General features: G+C 37.1%; 1 protein-coding gene across 2 annotated transcripts in view; it reads left to right on the top strand.

Annotated features, from left to right (window-relative positions):
* The window catches only part of SPATS2L (spermatogenesis associated serine rich 2 like), a 235,957-nt gene that overhangs the window by 114,056 nt on the left and 99,935 nt on the right, over positions 1–21,966 (top strand). For both annotated transcript variants that reach the window (XM_027865958.1, XM_027865959.1), the window contains exon 2: positions 16,301–16,362. In XM_027865958.1, coding sequence (XP_027721759.1) covers positions 16,324–16,362 — 39 coding nt within the window. In that variant the 5' untranslated portion in view covers positions 16,301–16,323. The remainder of the gene's footprint in view (positions 1–16,300; positions 16,363–21,966) is intronic.

The following is a 21,966-nucleotide window of genomic DNA, read 5'->3' as shown; positions in this document are numbered from 1 at the left end:
TGTGTGTGTGTGTGTGTGTGTGTGTGTGTGTGTGTGTGTGTGTGTGTGTGTGTATGTGTGTGTGTGTGTGACTATGACAGGCCTGTCCTTCCAGCTTCTGGCTTACTCATTTCTTCAGTTGTTTTTTCAGCTGTGTCTGACTCTTTGTGACCCCAGTTGGGGTTTTCTTGGCAAAGATACTGGAGTGGTTTGCCATTTCCTTCTCTAGATCATTTGAAAGAGGAGGAAACAGGCAAACAGGGTTAAGTGACTTGACCAGAGTCACACAGCTAGTAAGTGTCTGAAACCAGATGTGAACTCAGGAAGATGACTCTTCCTGACTCTGGGTCTGGCACTCTATCCACTGAGCCACCTGCCTTTATTTAATACATACCACCCACCTTAATATAATTGTGATTCTGCTCTTCTCCACATAGACATGGTCATACTCTATTTTTTAACCATTTGGGTTGGAAATACTCCTGGGGTCACTATGCTAATTCTAAATCTGAAACCTTCTGCCTCCTCTCTTTCTCTGTAACTATTAAGCACAAAGAAAATATGTTTGAAGAATGCTATGAGAAATGTTTTGTATTTGTTTTTGTTTATTTGTTTTTTGTTTGCTCATTTGTTTGTTTTACCAACAGTCCTTATTGAGCTGCTGCTTCTTTAAAAAAAAATGTACTCAACATTTGCCATCAACCTAAAAAAGAAAAGCCTGATACAAAGGACTGAATGACTCCTGCGGCTTCTTATACATTTGAAATTCTCTGATTCCGAGGCATCTATTATAAAGAGAATATTGGACGCAGAATCAGGATGCCCAAGTTTTTAGTGTGGCCTGTGGCACTAATAGCTATTGTGGCCTTAGACAAATTTCTTTTCCTTATAGATTCATAGAACATTAGACCTGGAAGGGTTTTTAGAGATCATCCAATACAATCCCCACATTTTAGAGATGGGGAAACTGAGGCTCAGGAGGATGAAAGGGTTTTGTTGTTGTTGTTGTCGTCAATATTTTATTTTATTTTGAGACAGAATCTCCTTCTCTTGCTTGGGCTGGAAGAGCAGCAGCCACTCAGAGGCCCATTGTCACTATTCATCAGTATAGGAGCTTTGACTTGCTTCATTTCCAAGCTGGGCTGGTTTTCCCCTCCTGAGGAAGCCTGGTTGTACCCACTGCCAGGAGTTTACCATATAGGTACCGGACTTAGTGAGTACCCAGCTAGCTGCAGCTCAATTCCTGAGCTCAAACTATCCATCAGATTCCCTAGTAGCAGGGATTTCAGGTGTGAACCATGTTGGTAAAGGCTTTGTAATGGCATCTCTGGGCTTCAGTTTTTCTTCATCTGTAAAATGAGTAGGTTGGATCAAAAAATCTCTAAAGGCAGCTAGGTAATGCAGTAGAAAGAGTGCTGGGCCAGTAGTCAGAAAGATCTAATTTCAATTCCACCTCAGACACTAGCTGCATGACCCTGGGCAAGTCATTTAACCTCTGTTTGCCTTAGTTTCTTCAACTGTAAAATGAGGATAATAATGGCACTTACCTATCACAGTTGCTCTGAAGATCAACTGAGATAATATTTGTAAAGTGCTTAGTATAGTGCCTGGCACATAGTAGGTACAAATAAATGCTTATTCCTTCTTTCCCCTACTTCCTCTTCCCTTTTCAACTTTAAGATGAAACAGCTTTGAAAGCTCTTGCCTCTCTGTAGTACTTTTTCTTACACTAGTGCAGATACCATTTCTTAGCATTTAAAAAAGGGAATCTTTCAAAGAAGCTGAATTAATTGTCAAATTCAGCAAAAAAAAAAGCACCCAAAGCCTTAAACAAAAGAGATTCCAGCACTTTTCCATGTCCTGTAAACTAATGATTCTTTCACAAAAATAATATACATTAATTTACCTGAAAACTTGTTCAAAAGAGACATATGGCTGGCAATAGGCCCATCTGCTTTAAAATAAAAGGAAGCAGACAGTTATCCAGTTGACCAAAGATTTTGAAGTGCTCAGTCTCAGTATTTCATACTTCTTAGGTTTTTTTCTTTGTGAGCTACATAGACAACACAATTCAGAAAAGAAGTAAATTTGTTTTAAAATTTAAATTGAAAATATATGTTTTAATTTGCACCAAAAGAACACGAGGTCACAAAAATCACTTCTGAGGGGTGGAGCTAAGATGGCGGAGGGAAAGCAGTGACTTGCTAGAGCTGTCCCCCAGACCCCTCCAAATACCTACAAAAAATGGCTCTAAACAAATTCTAAAGCAGCAGAACCCACACAAAAACAGAATAAAACAAATTTCCAGCCCAAGACAACCTGGATGGCTGATCAGAAAGGTATATCGCGCCGGGCGGGAAGAGGAGCACAGTTTGGCGTGGGCGAGCAGGCCGCAGCAACCCTGAAGCAGGCCTCAGAGGACTGAATCACGAGCAGCTGTGGTGGTTTCCAGACTTCTCAACCCAGGAACACCAAAGGCAACTTAGAAGGCCAGTGGGAAAAGTCTGTTACTGCGGTGAGAGAACAAGCTAGATCTCAGCCACCCCAAGGGCAGCGGCTGGCTTCTGAGCTTCCGGCCCACAGAGTGAGGGGGAGTCAAGTGGCTGATCAGAGGGGAATTACAAGGATCTCTTTGCCAGGGCTGAGGCAGGAATCTCTTGCTTTACCGGTGCTTGGATCTGGGTCACAGTTCTGAAGGGCGGTCCTGGGGTGGGGAGGAGAGCTGGCATGGTGGAGCTTGTTATGGTGGTGGAGAGAAAACACCTCGCGCCTTATCATAGCACCTTGGAAGAACTGACACTTTTCAGGTCCCTAGAAATATCTCTGAAAACAGCTGTACAAACCCCTGAAGCTTGGGACAGTACATTCTCCATATTGGAAACAGACCCTTACCTTAACAAAGAGTTTAAAACTCCAGTAATTGGTGGGGATCATGAGCAAGCAGCACAAAAAGAGTCAGACTATATTATCTTACTTTGGTGACAAAGAAGATCAAAACATACAACCAGAAGAAGAAAACAAAGTCAAAGCTCCTACATCCAAAACTTACAAGAAAAATATGAGTCAGTCCCAGGTCTTGGAAGAGCTCAAAAAGGATTTTGAGAAGCAAGTAAGAGAAGTAGAGGAAAAACTGGGAAGAGAAATGAGAGGGATGCAAGAAAATCATGAAAAGCAAGTCAACAGCTTGCTAAAGGAGACCCAAAAAAATACTGAAGAAAATAACACCTTAAAAAATAGCCTAACCCAAATGGCAAAAGAGGTCCAAAAAGCCAGCGAAGAAAAGAATGCCCTAAAGAACAAAAATCACTTCTGAGAACCAAGCCAAGGAGTTGCACCACCACCAAGCTCCAGAGAAGGAATCTATGAATGACAGTTGTGTCTTCCTCTCTCTCCTTCACTATCTGCACATGTTTTTGAGGATCTGGAAGCTAGGCCTTAGGGGAAAGAAAGTAATCCCTTTTCCTCTCCCCACAAATGTCTACTGACTAGCTGAGTTGTCAATGGTTTTCATTGTTTTTTACATCACATTAAAAGAAACTTGTAACATACCACCATCTAAGACCTTTGCTGGCTGACTGAGTCTGAATGATACCTACCTGGCCAATTACAGGAAGGCACAGCTTCAGGAGCCTCCATTACGTTCTTCCACTGTTCTAACACAAAAAGAAAGTTCTAGATGGCAGTTTGGGTATTCAATATAAACTATCTAAGAAGATAGTTTCAGAAACACTGAATGAGTATTAGACACAACCAAACTGATCACATTCCTTAGTAACTGAGAAAGGGAAAAGGAGATGGGGCTACAGTAGAAGGGAGTTGCCAAAAATTCCAGCTGAAATCTAGGCATCCCTGAATGGGACCATGCCTTCAAAAGTCCCAGTCTAGACAGTCCTAACTCTGGCTGAAATACTATGATCTATGGAAACAACTCTGTCAAAATACATATCAATTAATAAGGAAGGTAATGCATTTTAATTCAAAATTTGGAATGGACTATGTTGGCTTATGAATGATCTTTCCTTGGATTTATTAATTAAATGCCCTAAAATGCCTAAAATGTCCTAAAAGGTCCTAAAATTTCTCCCGCTTATGTAATTTTATGTTAAAATTTTCCTCTTTGAAATAAGCCCATAAAATTTCTGATTGCTATTAGCTATGATACTTTATCTGATGCTTTGTCATGGCGTGAAAATGATCTTAGGTTCTTATAGGTCATGAAAAAGGAGTACAAGCTCAGAAAGATACTAGCAAGCTGAAAAGACCCCAGGGATGGACTTGGTGGTAGGCTGTATGTCTTTCATCCAAGGATCTGCGTAGATCTGTCTAGAGAGGCTCGTCACCAGTTTAGCTGCAGGGTCATGACTGTTGTGATCAAAGCACCTCATGAAGACCTTTTATTAAGCCCTAATGAGCATATGATCTACATGAGCAGGACTGCCCACATAGGCAAAATCATAGATCCTTGAAGTATAAGGGTTAACCGTGATGTTAGGTAAAATCTTGGAATAGAAAAAAATGTCAGCTTGGATTTTTACCTTGAGTTGGCCCTGCATATTCCCCTTTCTATGGCTTTGCTTCCACCATTAGCTTACCCTCTGCCTGGCATAGCCTTTATAACAAAATAGTACCAGGTTAGAAAAGGCTCAGCTCTTACAGGGTAAGTCAACTGAACTTAACAAACATTTATCAAATACCTACTATGTGCCAGATAACTATGCCAAGCACTGGACACAAAACCTCGTGGTAATAATAGCTGACATTTATGCAGCACTTTTGGGATTACAAAGCACAAGCCTCTGAGTTAATGGCAGTGAAAGTGCTTTTATCTCCATTTTGCAGATGAGAAAACAAACTCAGAAAAGGTAACTAATTTGGCAGGGTTACACAACTAATAAGTGTTGGAGCCGTGATTTAAACTCAGGTCTTCTGATTCTAAGATGTGTACCACCCTACCTCCGTAGTAGTTGTGTGTGTCTCATCTGTCTTAGTAGACTGTAAGTGTCTCAAGGACAAGGTATTAGGCCTTATTTATCTTTGTATCTTCTTCTCTAAAATACTGCCTTGAACACAACTGGTATTCAATAAACATTTGTTGATCTGAACTGAGTAAGAATTAGGACATCATTCACTTTTGCAAATTGAGCCTATGCTATAGCCACATTTATGGATTATTCATTTAATCACTTGACAAATACAGCAAAGGGGAATAGGGAGAACCATTTTGATGATTTACCAAAATAACGAAGTTGATTTTCTTTGAGTTTTGCTGTGTTTTTTTATAAAAAAATGGATTTTTATGACTACAGAATACATATTTCTAAAATGAAATGAAATCTCAAGACATGTGAATTAAGAACCAAGAGGCTTTTTATTGATTTTTAAGATTTTTTCCCTAAGAATATATGTGAAAATCAGGAGATATGAATTACATTATGATGTTTTTACTGATAGTTCTAAAATTATTTTCTCAATCATACTGACTCATTACAATTACATCAAGGACATGATTTGATTTTTATTCTGGACATCTTGATTTTGTTTAAATTAGTAGGTAAACAAGGAACTTTTATAGTTGTAGTTGAACACATTCAATTTATCATTTGTTGGTTAATTGAGAATGTTCCAAACTAAGGACATTACAGCAACAGTCATTGTCATCAGAAATCAGGAGTCTTCCGCAGTCTTTATGGGGAGTTCAGATCTCGAATGCTTCAGCCATGGCCAGCCACCTTCATGGTGTGGTCCAGGGAGTCCTGAAAGGGCCACTTGCCTCTATACTTCCTTCCTACCCACTTGCCACCATGCCTGAAATCCACAACATTCATGTCTCATTTAGGAGTTGGCATCCTTTCAGAAGTGATATGCCCAGCTTTTTACCTGTTTCTATTAGTTTAGGGAGAGAAGCAACGATGTTACCTGAGGGAGAAGCACCAGGCCCTGATGTAACACAGAGAAATGTTTATGGGAGAAAAGAGATGAGGAAAAATCTGAAACATGGATCAGTGCCCAAAAGGAACTTTGGGATCTTTTTAAGTGGCTAGCAGGGAAAGTGATACTTGGGGATGCCTGGAGGCCTAGTGCCAAGAAAAAGGGGAAAGACTTGCTTCCACTAAGCCACACTCTTGCCTGGGTTCATTACTAGTCCCTTGTATTGGCCAAATAAAGTCACTTAAACTCTTGATTTCTTACAGTTCACCTAATTAGAGTTTGTAACAAATAATAACTAAAATATAGAGTGCATTTTTGAAAAGATACATATATATATATTTGTATGTATATATATGTGTGTGTGTGTGTGTACGTATACACACATATAATCTCATTTAATCTTTCAAACAACTCTATGAGGTAGATGCTATTATTATTACCATTTTACAACCGAGGGAACTGAGGCTGAGAGAGGTTAAATGAGTTGCCAAAGGTCACGGAGCTAGTAAGTATCTGAGGTAGGATTTGAACTCGTCTTCCTGACTCCAAGTCCAGTGCTCAAACTAATTTATATTACTCATAGTTTACATATTGCAAAGATTTCTGCAGTGGGAATTTTCCCAGAGTAGATTTCTATCAGGTAAGGTCCAATGACCTGAAAGTAAGAAGCTACCAAGGAAGCTCTAGATGAGCTAAGAAAGTAAGAGAGACCGTACCAATTGTATGTCATAACAGTAAAGCTCTTCCTCATAATAGCAGTGTGCTGTGATTTCCCAGTTGAGATTTCTGAATGATAAACAGCCTTGAAACCACTCAGCTGTGTTGTGGTAATTGGCTATAGAATAAGATCCAAGAAGGAATCCATCCTAAAACAAGGAGTAGGGGAAGAATGGAAGAGCAGATGAGGAAGACTTCTCCGCCAGCCCGTTGCTTGCTTGCTTTAAAAAAAAAAGTTTTATTGTTGTTTTGTTTTTTAAAATCTCTGTTATTTGCCAGTTTAGTTCTCCTTGTTGTTGGTCACTTATTTCAGTCCTGTCTGACTCTTTGTGACCTCATTTGGAGTTTTCTTGGCAAAGATACTGAAGTGGTTTCCATTTCCTTCTCCAGCTCATTTTACAGATGAGGAAACTAAGGTTAACACAGTTAAGTGACTTGCCCAGAATTACACAACTAATAAGTGCCTGAGGGTGGATTTGAACTCACAAAAAGGCGTTTTCCTGACTCCAGGCCTGGCACTCTATCCACTGTACTACCTTACTGCCCCATTTGCCAACACCAATCCCACAATAGAAACCTGCCTTGTAACAAGGAAATGTAATTAGGAAAAACAAACCAAGACATGCATTAGAGATGGAAAGGACCTCAGAAGCTATCTAGTCCAACTCCATCATTTTACAAATGAAGAAACTGAGGCCCGGGATGGTTAAATGATTTGTATAAGATCACTCAAACCTTTGTATCCAGATCTTCAGCACAGGCAGTGCCCTGTCCATTGTTCCATCCTTGCTGATGTCTGTCTGACTGCGTATGCCAAATTTGGTACCATAGGCAGGTTGTGCTGGAGCCAGCTCAAATGGCTCAGAGCCAATAGTTAAATTTTCAGTGACACCTCAAAAATTGGCAAATGTTACAAATCAAGACTTGATTTCTTGTTTTGTCTATTGCCTAGACTTAAGAAAGTGACAAAGAAGATGTTTAAAATACAGATTAAGTTTTTATTTTTATTTTTTGAGGCAATCAGCATTAAGTGACTTACTCAGTGTGATACAAGCTAGTAAATGTCTGAGGTCAAATTTGAACTGAGGTCCTCTTGACTCCAGAGCTAGTGCTCTATCTACTTTGCTACCTAGCTGTCACCCATATTAAGCTTGAAAGTATGTTGTATCTACATTTTTTTTGGAAACTCAGGTTGTTAGGTTTTTAACCATCACACTCCTGCCTATAGTCAATATTTCTTTGGAGTCCTTATTGATCATTGCAGTAATCTGAATTCTGAGATATCTTTTGTGGTTATTTTCTATTGCAGTGATTGGAAGTTAGGTGGCTTAGGAAATAGAGCTCTTCAAGAAGACCTTAATTCAAATTCTGCCTCTACACTTACTAGCTGTGTGACCCTGGGCAAGTCACTTAACCTCTCCGCCTCAGTTTCTTCATCTATAAAATGGGGATAATAATAGCACCTACCTCCCAAGGTTGTTATAAGGATTAAATGAGATTACATGTAAAGCACTTTGCAAATCTTAAGGTACTATAAATGCTAGCTGTTGATGTTATTTTATTCCCTTGATTGTGAATATTTAGCTATGCATCAGTTATGCAAACCTTTCCAAGTTTCTCTGAATTCTTCATATTCATCTTTTCTGATGTATTTCTTTACATTCACATACCATAACTTGGTTCCCCAATCAGTGGATACTCACTTTGTTCCCAGTTGTTTGCCAAAAAAAAATATCATGCTACAAATATTTTCATATAAATGGCACATTTTCTTATAGCTTTGACCTCTTTGGCATAAATATTTAGTGGCATCCCTGAATATTATCACTCTGGTCACTTTTCTAGCTACTTTCCACTTCTTTCCAGAGTTGTGGAACCAATTCACAGCTCAGCCAACATTGTATTATGGTCCTATCATTTCATAATCCTTGCAACATTAATTACTTTGGGATTTTATTGTCTACTAGTCTCCTGAGTGAGGGGTGAAACCTCAGAGATATTTTAATTTTAATTTGGAATTATTAGTGACTTGGGACACATTTTCCCCTATGATCATGTTCATTTCTTCTTCAGAAAACTCTTAGTATCCTTTGATCATTTTTCTACCACCCTCTCCTTGCCACACGGCTTTCTTCACCTGCTAGAGAAGAGAAAATAGAGTTCACTGTTGAGGTTCAATCACTTGCAAAATGTTTACTGAATGGGGTAGGTATATTTATAGAGTAGGAGGGAAAAGTGCCAAGTGCATAGGGAGAAAATTTGCCCCATTGTTAAGAAAGTAAGCGTAAAATTATGAAGGAAAAGAGCATTTCTTCCTCCCCTCTCCAGGGCATACACATAGATGCTGAACACATGCTGTAATACTTATATTCCTACCCCTTGTGTTTAGCTTATAAAGAAAGAGAATAGAGACAAATTTGAGACTGTTTCTGGAAGTAGGTTTGTCAGGACAGCAGAGATGTGTCATGAGAAATAACGTGTAGGGCTTAAATACATGTATGATGAGACACCATTACATGTCAGATGCATTCTTCTCCAAGCATCTGAGGGGGAAAAACCAACCAATTGAATGACAGAATTACAGAAGCGGAAGGACACTTAGGGATCATATAGCCTATCCCCCATTTTACAAATAAAGAAATTGAAGCCTGGAGAGTTTAATGACTTTTTCAAGGTCATTCAACTGGTTAATGGTATAACCAGAACTGGAAACCAAGTCTTGTGATTTCAAGCACACAAGGGTCTTTCTATTATAGCAGGCTATGTATGGGGAACACAGAGTCATAGGGAATTATTGCCTTTCCTAACTTATTTACTATCTGGTTCACTTACCCAAATATTTGAGTTGTTCTAATGCCAGAACACCTCAGAACCAACCCAAATAGGTGGCATCTATACCCTCTATGTTGGGTGATTTTATGGGCGACAGGAAGAATCCCTCCTCTTCCCCTTCTGCCTAAGACCCCTAATCCCCACCTCAGTGGTGGCTTCAAATTGTGTTTGAAATCCTACCATAGTAGATTCATTTCTTTGAGTTGTGAAGACTATTAGATCTTTTAGAATTGAGTGTCACCTGTGAGAATCAGCAAGAAGGCTGGTGCAGTTGGAATATCCCTTCAGCTTTTGAATCCACACAAAGGGATAATAGTTCTTTCTGACTTTCATCTCAGCTCTCTCTAATCTTGTGTCCTCATGGAAATCCTTCCATGATTTTCCTGTGTGTTGTGACCTCCCATTTCAAGTACCACTGTCCCCACCCACACCCCAGCCATCAAAAGGGCCACCTAAGGTTTGTTGGTTTGTTTGTTTTAACTCTGTCTCTCATAGAGTCCTTATAACTGCAACAGCTAAATTACGCATGCTGCAGAGATTCAGTTGGTCCAGCTCCCTGTGACCTTTCCACACAGTCCCATGAAAGACAAGACCCTGGAGTGCTAAGGAGGTTCAGAAGGCTGTCTTAACAAGGTGGAGGGTAGCCAAACTTTCCAGATCTTTTGGTTACATATGATAGAAATGAATCACAGGGAAGCAACCTTTATAAACCTCCTCTATGATACACATAGAAAAAATCAGATTATTTCTCCATGATGCCAAAACTTCAAGATAAAGCGTGAAAAGGAAAAGATCACCTAGATGTTTTGAAATGTCCAGATCTTTGGCATTGTGTAGGCAAAATATCCATAGGACTGATTCAATTTCTCACTTTTATTCTGTTCCCTGAAATTATCTACTCAGATATTCTTTATGTTTTTTTTTCTCCTTCCCCCACTCCCATTTCTTTCTGCCTACCTCTTTTCACATTATACACCATTAGTGACTATAAAAGATATCAGAAAGTAGCTAGAATCCATTTTGAATAACAAGTGGAGGAGTAGATGAGGATAAATGCCAACTGCTATTTAATAGCTGGGTTGGTTGTTTTTTTCCCACCTGCCAACGTAGAAGATACGAAATTTCCTCTTGGGAAGGAGTTATTTGCAGAGGGTCTCCTAAGTAGAAGAGGATTATTTATGGAGTGTGTAAAAAGAGCTGACTGTACGGGGAGGGAATATACAGAGTTTCTCTCTCTAGGGTGGTAGGATGTATGTAGACCACTTTGAAGACTCTAAAAATAAGTAATTTCTCCCTCTGAGGGTTACCTTACTTTGATACTTGGAGGGAATCTATCCTCATTGAAGTAGATATTCCCTGCAGTGGTAGAGATTACAACTCATCCACACCTTCTCACCGAGTGCCACATTTGTCCACGTCATCCCTTCGGTCCTCTGTAGGGGGTCCACCAAACATGCTAGGGCCCTGCTTCAAGATCTCTTCAAAGTACATAGGTTCCAATGGATCAAAGGAGCAATGCAGCTCTTACCCTTTCTTCTCATTACATGACCTACCCACGTCCTTTTCTGGTCATATAGCTCTGAATTTTTTCAGTGTCAAATCTTTGAATCTTTTATGCCATTTATTGTGTAAAATTTTTCATTGGCAATATTCTTCACTCTGTTTATACCCACTAAATGTCTTTCCTTTGCCATTTGAGTAAGCTCCAACTTTAGTTCTTCAGGATTTCCTGACCTACAGCCATATTGGACATCACTAAAAGATCATTGATGTTTTAAATGGCCTGTTGATTAAAGTATTCAATTATTATTAAATTAAATTATTAAAAAACTATTTTAAAAAATCTTTAAAATGGCCTTTGTTTCAGGGGGAAGATTGTGATCATTAAAAGCACTGTATAATTTTCCAAATTCAATCTAGCTCACTCTTGTTCCCACTCAATTTTAGGCCCATTTCTTCATGAATTATCTACCCAAAACATGTCTACTGGTAAACCAATCAACTGTATGTCATAGTCTGCACAATAGGCACTCTTCACTCACTTGGTTTTTTTTTTCCTATTTGAATAGTTAGGCCAAAATCTTTGAAGTAATTACAGGTTTCATTTAAGCAACTCTGGGATGTTCTAAGTCTTGCTAAAGTAGCATAATGTTATCTGTAAATAAAATATCTATGGAAGCTCTCCCACCCGCAGGGAATCTCTTTCTTTTAGACCCTATGCTGGACATCCTTCGTGACAAAGGCAAACGCCTTTGACAAGAATTTTTGAGACACTGAATGTTAGTAATCAGAAGATTGTTCAGCAAAGTTATCTCTGTTGTATCTTTCAAGAATTCTTATATGATTTTGAAATATACTTGAATTTTTGTTGGAGAAAAGCCTTCAAAATCATCATTTGTTCTACCTAATTGAAAGTTTTTTTAGATTAAAAAATTATAACCATGATAGAATTTTGTATTGCTATAGAATATTGTTTGCAAAAGCCTGCCCTGTTAGCTTCTCTAATCTCATCTGGATGTTCTCTATGTGTATGCAGAAAGTCTGATAAAATTTTATGGAGATGGGAAAGTAGATATGAGCACAGTTATTGGTATTTTGTTAGTCAACATTTTTTGGCAGTACTAAAGTTTGAGTTTTTCCCAAGTTTTTGATAGCCTATTCTTTGCCAATACATTGCCAATACAGAATTGACTCCTCAGTGCTCTCAAAATTGCATCAACTTGCAGCAAGGATGTTCTCTGTATATACTTGGTCCAGTCCAAGAGCTCTTCTCACCCTAGTTTTCTTTGATGCTATTCGTACTTCTTCATGCAGCATATTGGAGAAAATGATGGTTATTTAAACTGTAGTGGTTCTTCTGTCATTGATAAAGGAAAGATTTTGTTCTAGGAATCTTCGCCATCTTTCCCATTTTCCTCTATTCATTGTTTTCCCTTCACATTCACCTTAAAAAATGCCCTTGTCAAGATTCTGCAGTTGAGTCTCTTACAAAGCTTCCTATAAAGCTATTTCCACTGCTTCTCTTAATTCTGTGAGACAGTATTGCTCAGAATCTTCCACTATCTTCCTTTATAAAATTTTATAAATGAATCTGTACTCTAAAACAGTATTTCCCTTAGCTCCCTATCTTTTTGTGTGGCAAGAAGGGAGAGCTTGCTGGCTGAGGCATTCTCTAGGCCCTTTTGGTCCCTTTATTGTGGCAATTGATACATATTGGTTAAACTTCCTTCAGAAATTGTTGTTGTTTAGTCATTTTTCAGTTGTGTCCAAGTCTTCGTGACCCCTTTTTAGGGTTTTCTTGGCAAAGATACTGGAGTGGTTTGCCATTTCATTTTCCAGCTTCTTTTACAGATGAAGAAATTGAGGCCAACAGTGTTAAGTGACTTGCTCAGGGTCTAATAAATGTGTGAGGCTAGATTTGAACTCAGGAAGATGAGTTTTCCTGACTCCAGGCCTAGCATTCTATCCACTGCACCCCCCTGCCTGTTAAATATTGTCTTTTAAATGATTGTTCTTTTATCTACTTCCTGTTTTCTGGTGCCAGTAGTTATCATGTTGGAGTTGCCTCACTTGTGCACTATATATTCCTGTTTTTACTCTTTCTTCTAGTTTGGTATTAATTTTGTTCTTTAATGTAACAAGTAAATAGTCTAACAATATATACAGATATCTGATTCAAAAATGAGTCCTACTGCTATTTACTATTTCTCTTTTTAACCCCAACACAATGTCTAATATATAGAAGGCACCTAATAAGTACTCATTAACTGACTGAATATTAGAATATAACCCATTAAATTTTTTGTAATGCTATTTGGTGCTCACCATGTTCAGAATCTCCCAACTGCCTTCTCAAAAAAAAAAAGAAAGAAAAAGGTTCATGAATATGTGTGAAACTGTTGTATAGTTTTGACTTCTCTTGATTCTTATTCAGAATCACATTTTCTAACATATTTTAACCTTCTTTCCCTATGCCTGCCTTTTCATTGAAGTCAATGAATATTAAATATTGGCAATTTATATGCTCTTATCAAATTCTTAGTAGAATTTCTCTACTGATTTATCCCTAACAAGAGATGTTGTTGCATAAATTGTAATTATTTTCAGGGTAGTCTTTTTGCAAATCCTTATCATGAGCATGGTAATACAAGATGAAGAAGTGTCCCATAATATTATGGATTATTCTTGCCTTTGTACACAAAATAAAACCAACTTCATTTACTCATTGTCTTTTTTAGGAGAACCTGTATCTTTACATTTAGCTTTAATTTCCATTTTTCTTCTGGTTTCATTTATAATGAGAGTATTAAGATTGACATGTTTCATTCCCTCCAACAATATGTCCACTCGTTGGTCACTGGACTACTAATATATATATATATATATATATATATATATATATTCCTATCAATTGACTAGCAGCTTTCTGAAGACCAGTACAAATAAATATGGATTGTCTTATCACCAGCAGGCAGGCCACTTGGTGATGAATTTTTTGGCTGTGGCAATGAATGAAACAAAGAAAATACCAGATGTACTCAAATCTATAAAGCTTATTTCTGCTTCTGCAGCAATGGAAACAAAAGAGTGAAAAGGAGGGAAGAAGATGTTAAAAAAAATCACAATGTTTTTAGACTATCTACAAACTAATTTAGCTTGTGGATAACATTATAAAGTAGAATTCCTCTTTAAATTCTTGTTTTAGTTTATTGAGTGGTAACAGAACTAAAGACACATTTTCCAGGCCTTTCAACTAAGGAGTAACAAAACTGGATTTGAAATTACCTTCTAACTATGACCTCGAGAGGAAACGGAGAGTATTCACCAGTTACTTAAAGTGTGTTTTAGTTCTCCCCAAGAAAACTATGTCTGGCAAAAACTTACAGAAAATTGTAGGAATGGGTGTACATAGCCATTACTTAATTATTGTTTGACTAAAGTGATAAATATATCTAATGTATGACCCTTTTGGCCCGCCTAGTTATCTTTCTTCTGCATTATAACACATCTGCTTCTCCATTTTAAGCCTTTTATCCTTTACTTAGAGGAGCTCAATGACATTAAAAACTTAGCAATGATTTTCCATACCTATGACAAATTTAGATTAGATGTTCTGGTAGTACTCCCCCAAATGCTTCACCAACTCCCATATAATCAGTGGGCCATCTTGAGTACTACTAGCCTTACTATGTACTCAGAATTCTTGAGATAACCCTGAGGAACTGAGGTTTCTGGTACTGTTGCTCATGTTCTCCAACTGGTGTACTTCCTATTGATTAATAGCCAGTAGCCTAAATTTGCTCTTAACAAAGATACTTAATAAGATGGTATAGGAAGAACAGCGGGCACAAAAATTCCTCTAAAAAAATCTGGAGCACACTACCCCTTTGCACACGCACACACAGTCCCTGGCAAGAGTAGCCTCAAATTAAATTGATAGGCACACGTGCAGAGATGAAGTGTGGCAATGAAATATTTCCCAACTCCTAATTACTGGAAATCTTTCCTTCCCTTTGTAAAGTCCTCATAAAGGTCTCTTTAGGTGTAGTTCTGCTGGGCTCTGAGGTTCAGTGCCTTTCAGGAATCCATATCCAACATTCTCCCTGCCATGGGAGTCACACTCTCTGAAGGTGCTTCCTTTCTTGGTGGCTGTCCTCCTGTATCTGTCTGTACCCATGTGTGTTCTCCGTGTGTCTCTCTGCTCTCATTTGGGAATGTTAATTCCTACTGTGCTCTCCTCTCCAGTGACATGGTCAGTGAAAGGGAGAGGAGAAATAGTGTGAAATTCTACCCCTGCCTCCTTACCTTCGAAGAGTAATTTCTTCTCAGGGGATTGACTCAAACTAGAATCCTTGGGTCTCAAGATGAAATCTTCTACCATTGGGTTGGACCCCTCTTGACTAGGGAACTGCTGAAATTGTTCACTCTATAATGTTTCTGGAGGCTGGCTAGCTCGTGTGATTGGTCAATCACTCTTCTTTTTCCTGCTTCACTCAATCGAAGAAATTCATACCTCAGGGTACAGATTCTTGTTACATATCATGTTCGTTGATCGATCACTTGATTCTGTAACAACCAAAGAGGCATCCTTACCTGATAAAGTATCAGCGCCCAGAGAATCTTGGTAATTGAGCAGAGGGAGAGTGGAACCCTTGACACTAAAAAAATAGCTCACTAATAGAAATGTGACCTAGACCTCTCAGTTGGGGTAATTTCAAGAAGCAGGTTTGGAGAAAAGCATCCTGTGTAGGAAACTTTTTTTTTGTTTACCTGGCTTTCACAGGTATTTACTATTCAAATCCTATCACTAGCTTTGTAACTAGAGTGCAAGTTCCTTGAGGTCAGGGTTCACCTCTTCCTGTAATGCTAGAATAGTCTTACATAGCCCACAGATATATACTGAATGATTATTAAATGAATTAGGTACCTAATAAAAAAACATTTTCATAAGGACAAATATGAATATAATTTATTTTTGAGTCAGTATAAATGTGTATAATCTTAGTTACATCCTCATTTCCCTCTAACTCCCACTCCTTTATGTATAGAATATGAAGAAATAAATTTTGGCTCTATGTCCATCTATCTTTGTTAGTTTCATTTCCATGCAATCTGAATGAAAGTCATTACATTGTCTACAAGAGTTACTATAATGTGTTTGTAGAGCATTTCCGAAGTAAAGTTTTAGCTTTGAAATATTTTTTTAATTTAAAAAAAATAAGAAATATTTATGCCTTGAGCAGAAGGAAATTGTATATTATGGTATGGGAAAATACAAAAATAACATGGAGAAGTTAACATTAGAATTGTAAAGTTAATCTTTCTTCTATTTTCTTCTTCATAGGTCTTATTTTCACTAAGAGAAAAATGGCTGAACTCAATACTCATGTGAATATCAAGGAAAAGGTAGGATAAAGTAATGATATCTATATTTCAGAAACTCTCAATGCATGAATATGTGTGTATTCATTAATAACATATATATCCACAACATATGCATGCATGTGTGCATATATGTTACACATATGAATGCATGTATATGAATAAGTGTGCATTAGGCTGTGAAAACTGAAAGCCAAAGTATTAAATGGCTTCCCCAAATCAGAGCCAAGCTTGAACTCATGTTTTCTGCATCCACCTCTAGCACTTTTTTCGTTACTCCATGCTATGGGAAAAATATAAATATCTTATTTCCTTTAACATTTATAAGGTGCTTTTTACACCCATTTTCAAATTCCTATAGCTCCCAAAAATGCCATGTTGAGAAAGAAGCAAAATTCTTCATTTCCATTCTTACCTATTGTTTCACCCAAGCAGATTTCTGCCCTGTAACCTTCAGCCTTTATATAATTTGGTCTCGGAAAGTGAGAGACCTATCGAGAAATAGTCATTCAGAGAGGTAGCCAGGAATTATGTATTAGGGGGCCCAGAAGTCAGGGCAAACATAAAAAAAGAAATAAACTGGTAGAGTCATCTGGGAAGGAAATTCCAACTGAGCGCTGAGCATTTTAAGTTAGAAAGAACTCTGCTCAAATCCTACCTCAGACACCAGTTTTAAGTGACTCTGGGAAAGTCATTTAACCTCACTTTTGCATGATTTTCTCATCTGTAAAATGGGGGCAATAATAGCACATATTTCACTGAGTTGTGAAGATCAAATAAGATCTTTATATGTAGAGTGCCTTGAAAACCTTAAAACAATCATTATCATTATGATTATCATCTTCAGTATCATTCTCAACTAGGATCAATGTAAAATTCTCTACTTGGGTTTGAAAAATCAATTTCACATGTACAAAACTGTGACTAAGACAATAGTTCCCATGAAAAGGATTTGAGTTGGTATGCCTACTCAATATTAGTATATGGCATGACATGGCAGCTAAAAGGTAATGCTATTTGAGACTGCAGTGAAAAAGGCATAGCATCCAGAATATGGGGGAGGGAGGAAACACATATTTATTAAGTGTCTATGATGTATCAGTCAGTGTGCCAAATGCTTTACAAAATATTGTCTCATTTGTTGCTCACAACAACCTGGTGAGGTAGATATTATTATCATCCCCAAATGCTCCAGAATGGTATGTGGCCTATGTCCAGTGCACCAGCAAAGCTACACCTGGGTAACTTAGTTTTCTCAGATGGCAAAACCTTCTTACCCAATTATGGTATGCAAAACATGTTGGTGCCATGCCATGTGCTCATGCATAGCCTTCTGGGAAATGTAGTTAAATTCAAATTATTTAAATTTAAATTATTACATTTAATAACATTAAATAAATTAAATGTAATAAAAAGAGTCTCCTCCAATGAATGAGGCTTTTTTGGCCCCAACCCTCGTGAGAAATGAATTCTATGCACACTTTGCTCCTTCCACCTCCTTACTGCTAATTTTTAATTCTATATCTTTTAAAACCTACGTGATATCTTATCATTTATGTAAAGCCTTTCCCAGGTACTCCAACCCACAACAACCTCTCCTTTCTCTGAATTTCTAGCATTTCTTGCCAGTACACTACATTCTTTTGGTCTTTATCACATACTAGGACATACCACTTAGATCTAATTATATCATCACGGATTCTTAGAGGTGGTAGGGAACCCAGAGTCCATCTGGTCCAACTTGTACCAGAACAAGAATTACATGAACAACAAACATTCATGACAAGTCCTCATCTACCCTCCACTTGAAGACCTCAAATAAGGAACCCACTACATTCTGAGGCAGCCCATTTCACTTTGGGATTCCTCAAAAATGTTAGAAAGAAGTTATGTTCTAATACCAGTGTCCAAACAAAAGAAGTCTAATTCCTCTTCCATATGATGACCCTTAAAACACCTCAGGTATGCCTTCCCCTAATCTTCTTTTCTCCATTCTTATTTCCATCATCCAAATAATAAGCTCTAGTTCAGATACCATTCTGAACATTCTGTCTTGGATGTGCTCCAGCTTGTCATTGCACTTATACGCACTTCTCTATGTGCAGGAAGATTTGAGTTCAAATCCAACCTTAGACACTTACTAGCTGTGTGAGCCTGGGCAAGTAACTTAACCTGCATCAGCCTCTGACTGTAAAATGGGGATGATAAAAATATCTACCTCACAAGGTTGTTATGAGTAACAAACGAGACAATATTTTGTAAAGCATTTGGTACACTGCCTGGTACATCATAGATAATTAATAAATATTTTCTGCCTCCCTCCCCCATATTCTGGATGCTATGCCTTTTTCACTGCAGTCTCAAATAGCATTACCTTTTAGCTGCCATGTCATGCCATGTACTAATATTGAGTTGGCATACCACTAAAAGACTCAAATCCTTTTCATGGGAACTATTATCTTAGTCAAGTTTTGTATATGTGAAATTGATTTTTTAAACCCAAGTAGAGAATTTTACATTGATCCTAGTTGAGAATGATGCCGAAGATGATAATGATAATGATTGCTTTAAGGTTTTCAAAGCATTCTACATACAAAGATCTCATTTGATCCTCACAACAACTCAATGAAATAGGTGCTATTATTGCCCTCATTTTACAGATGAGAAAATCAAGCAAAAGTGAGGTTAAATGACTTTCCCAGAGTCACTTAAAACTGGTATCTGAGGTAGGATTTGAGCAGAGTTCTTTCTCTCAGTCTAGCACTCTATCCAGTACACCTCCTTGCATTTTGGTAAATTTCACCTTGTTAGATTCAGTTCATTTTTCTAACCTGTCAAGATCTTTTTGGATCCTGTCTGTCTTCCAAAGTGCCAGCTATTCTTTCTAGTTTTATGTCATCTGCTGATTTGATAAGTATGCCTCCTATGCCTTCTATAAATTCTTTGATAAAAATGTTGAACAGAAAAGGGACAAATCCACATCCCTGGGGCTCTCCACTAGAAACCACCATCTGGGTTCATATCTACCTGATCATTATTTATTAATATTGGGATCCAGTAATTCACCTAGTTCTAAAATTCTCTAATTGCATTATCTAGTCCTCATTACTCTACTTTTCCACAAGGATAGCATGGGAGTTTTTCAAATGCTTTGCTGAAATCTAGTAATATTATACCTGCAGCATTCCCTGATCTACTGATCTAGGTACCCTATCATAAAAAGTAATAAGATTAGTCTAGCATGACCTATACTTGATGTAGTCATGTTGGCTTTTAGTTTCCAGTACTTTCCTTTTGAAATGTTCACAAATCATTCCTTTAATAATATGTTTTAGAATTTTGCCAGACTTTAAAATCATGATCTATGCTTTACTAATTCCTCCTACTTCCTTCCTTTGAAAATAGGAATAACATATTTACCCTTCTTCAAAGCATAATGTGTTATATAGTATAGTTTAGTGGATAGAGTGCTAGTCTTGGAGTCAAGAAGACATCCGTTCCAATCTCATAGAACAATATAATAATAATATTTACTTCACTGAGTTTTATCTAAGACTCAAAAGAGACAATGTATGTAATATCTGATAAACTTTAAGGTCTTATATAAAGAGAAGTTACTCCTACTGCTGCTGCTGCTACTACTGCAACTACTACTGCTACTACTACAACTACATCTCTAGCCAATATGAAAGGAATACATATTAGTATTTATACTACTACTACTGCTACTACTGCTGCTGCTGCTGCTGCTGCTGCTACTACTACATCCCTTGCCAGTGTGAAAGACATATATATTAGAAATTTATGGCCAAATTTTTACACACATCATCAGCATATTCACATATGATAATGTTTTTATCATTGGACTTTGGATAACCCACGAAAAAATTACCATTATTATGAAAGAGGATGAATGTTATAATAGTAAATATTGTGAATCCAAATGATGAGGGTTGTATGTATCCTTCTAATCCATTTAGTGAATTATATATTTTTATTATGCCAGGAGATTACTAGATTTCTTAACTTGGTTGTAAAGAAATAATGGAGAAACTATGCTTACTTAAAATTTCACATTGATTTTCTCGAATAAATTGTCTTCTTTAGTTGTTAGTTTCTATGAATATTTTTATGACTGATTTGTACCTCCTTCTAGCACATATAGGAATGACATTTCAGCCCTGATAGATGATAATAACATAGAAATTCCCCTTCATATATGAAATTATAAGATCACAGAGAATGAAGTATATTACTTATAATGATACCTAACAAAATACTGTGAGCAATTAAGTCCTTAAAAATACTTCTTACCTATTTTGATGATGATGACATCCATCACTTCAGTTTCAACTAATATACACTAATTCTGTAATGTATGAGTTATACAATACCAGGTATTATGGATATGATTCCATTTCTCTTTTCAAGCAGCTTTTCTCTAAGCGAAGAGTTCATGATTTAAAGTTCAATTATTAGTATATCTGATATTTACATTTACTATTACCTGTTGAGCAGATCAGCTGGCTTTTTGATTAAATTTCTGTTTTCATGATTAGAAACATACAGTTTTAAATTTATCTTCTTTCAGGGATAGATATAAGAATCATTATGTCCTTTAAACTGTACTTTCCATTGATGTTGTCTTCACCAAACAGGAAGCAATGTAGTATGATGGAAAGAGCAGTAGCTTTGATGTCAAAAGACCTAGGTTAACATCCCTGTACAATCTTAGGCAAGTTCCTAATCCAAACTTAGCATCCCTAGGATTTAGTTTCCTTATCTGTAAAACAAACAATTTAGACTAGAAAGCCTCAGAGGTGCCTTGAAGCTCCAGATCTATGATCCTACTTTGGAAAAGTGAAATATAGGTATAGAAATATCACCTGATTTTTGTTAAGGAAAGAAAGCTTTCAGCTTTTTCTAAGTAAAAAAAAAAACTACTTAAGTTTCAACAGAACTTGTAGTTCTGTAGAAAAATGGTCTTTCTTTGCCAGGTGGTCTTCAAACATTGAATCTTAGTATTAGCAATCAAAAACATCTCGATGTGTTGAAAATGTATCCAAGTACCACTCGGGAAGGGAGAGCATAACAAATATGGCTGTTCTAATCTGGGATCTTTTATTTAGCATATACGTTATTTTCACAAATTTTCTCTAAATAATCTAACTTTCTAAAAAGTGACATGCTAGAAACCAATAGGGTTATTTATAACTAGTTGAAAATTAGAATGAGTATTGTGATTCTTTAGAAAGATTTATAGGATCATAGAATTTAGAGGTCAAAGGGACCTTAAAGATTACCTAGTCTGACCCACTCTTTTTACAAAATGGGTTAATTGAGTATATTAGGATGCCAATGTGACTTGAGCAAGGTAATATGTTGAAGAAGTAGAATTCCAATTCAGACGTTCTGACTCCAAATCAAGTATTCTTTATTCCACTAAAGATAAACATAAAATAATATTTGTAAAGCCCTTTACAAACCTTAAAGAGCCATCTTTTAAGCTATTATTAATAGCTAGCTATTATTAGCCATTATTAGTACCAAGGATACTTAATGGTCTGTGTCAGGTGGTAAAGCCTATGGAATTCTCAGAATTGTATTTTTCAGTGCTTTAAAATACAT

This window comes from Vombatus ursinus, unplaced genomic scaffold (assembly GCF_900497805.2).
Source record: "Vombatus ursinus unplaced genomic scaffold, bare-nosed wombat genome assembly UNPS02014779.1, whole genome shotgun sequence".
NCBI classification, from domain to species: domain Eukaryota; kingdom Metazoa; phylum Chordata; class Mammalia; order Diprotodontia; family Vombatidae; genus Vombatus; species Vombatus ursinus.
Note: the sequence above shows the minus strand (reverse complement) of the source record. Positions and strands in the feature narration are given on the sequence as shown.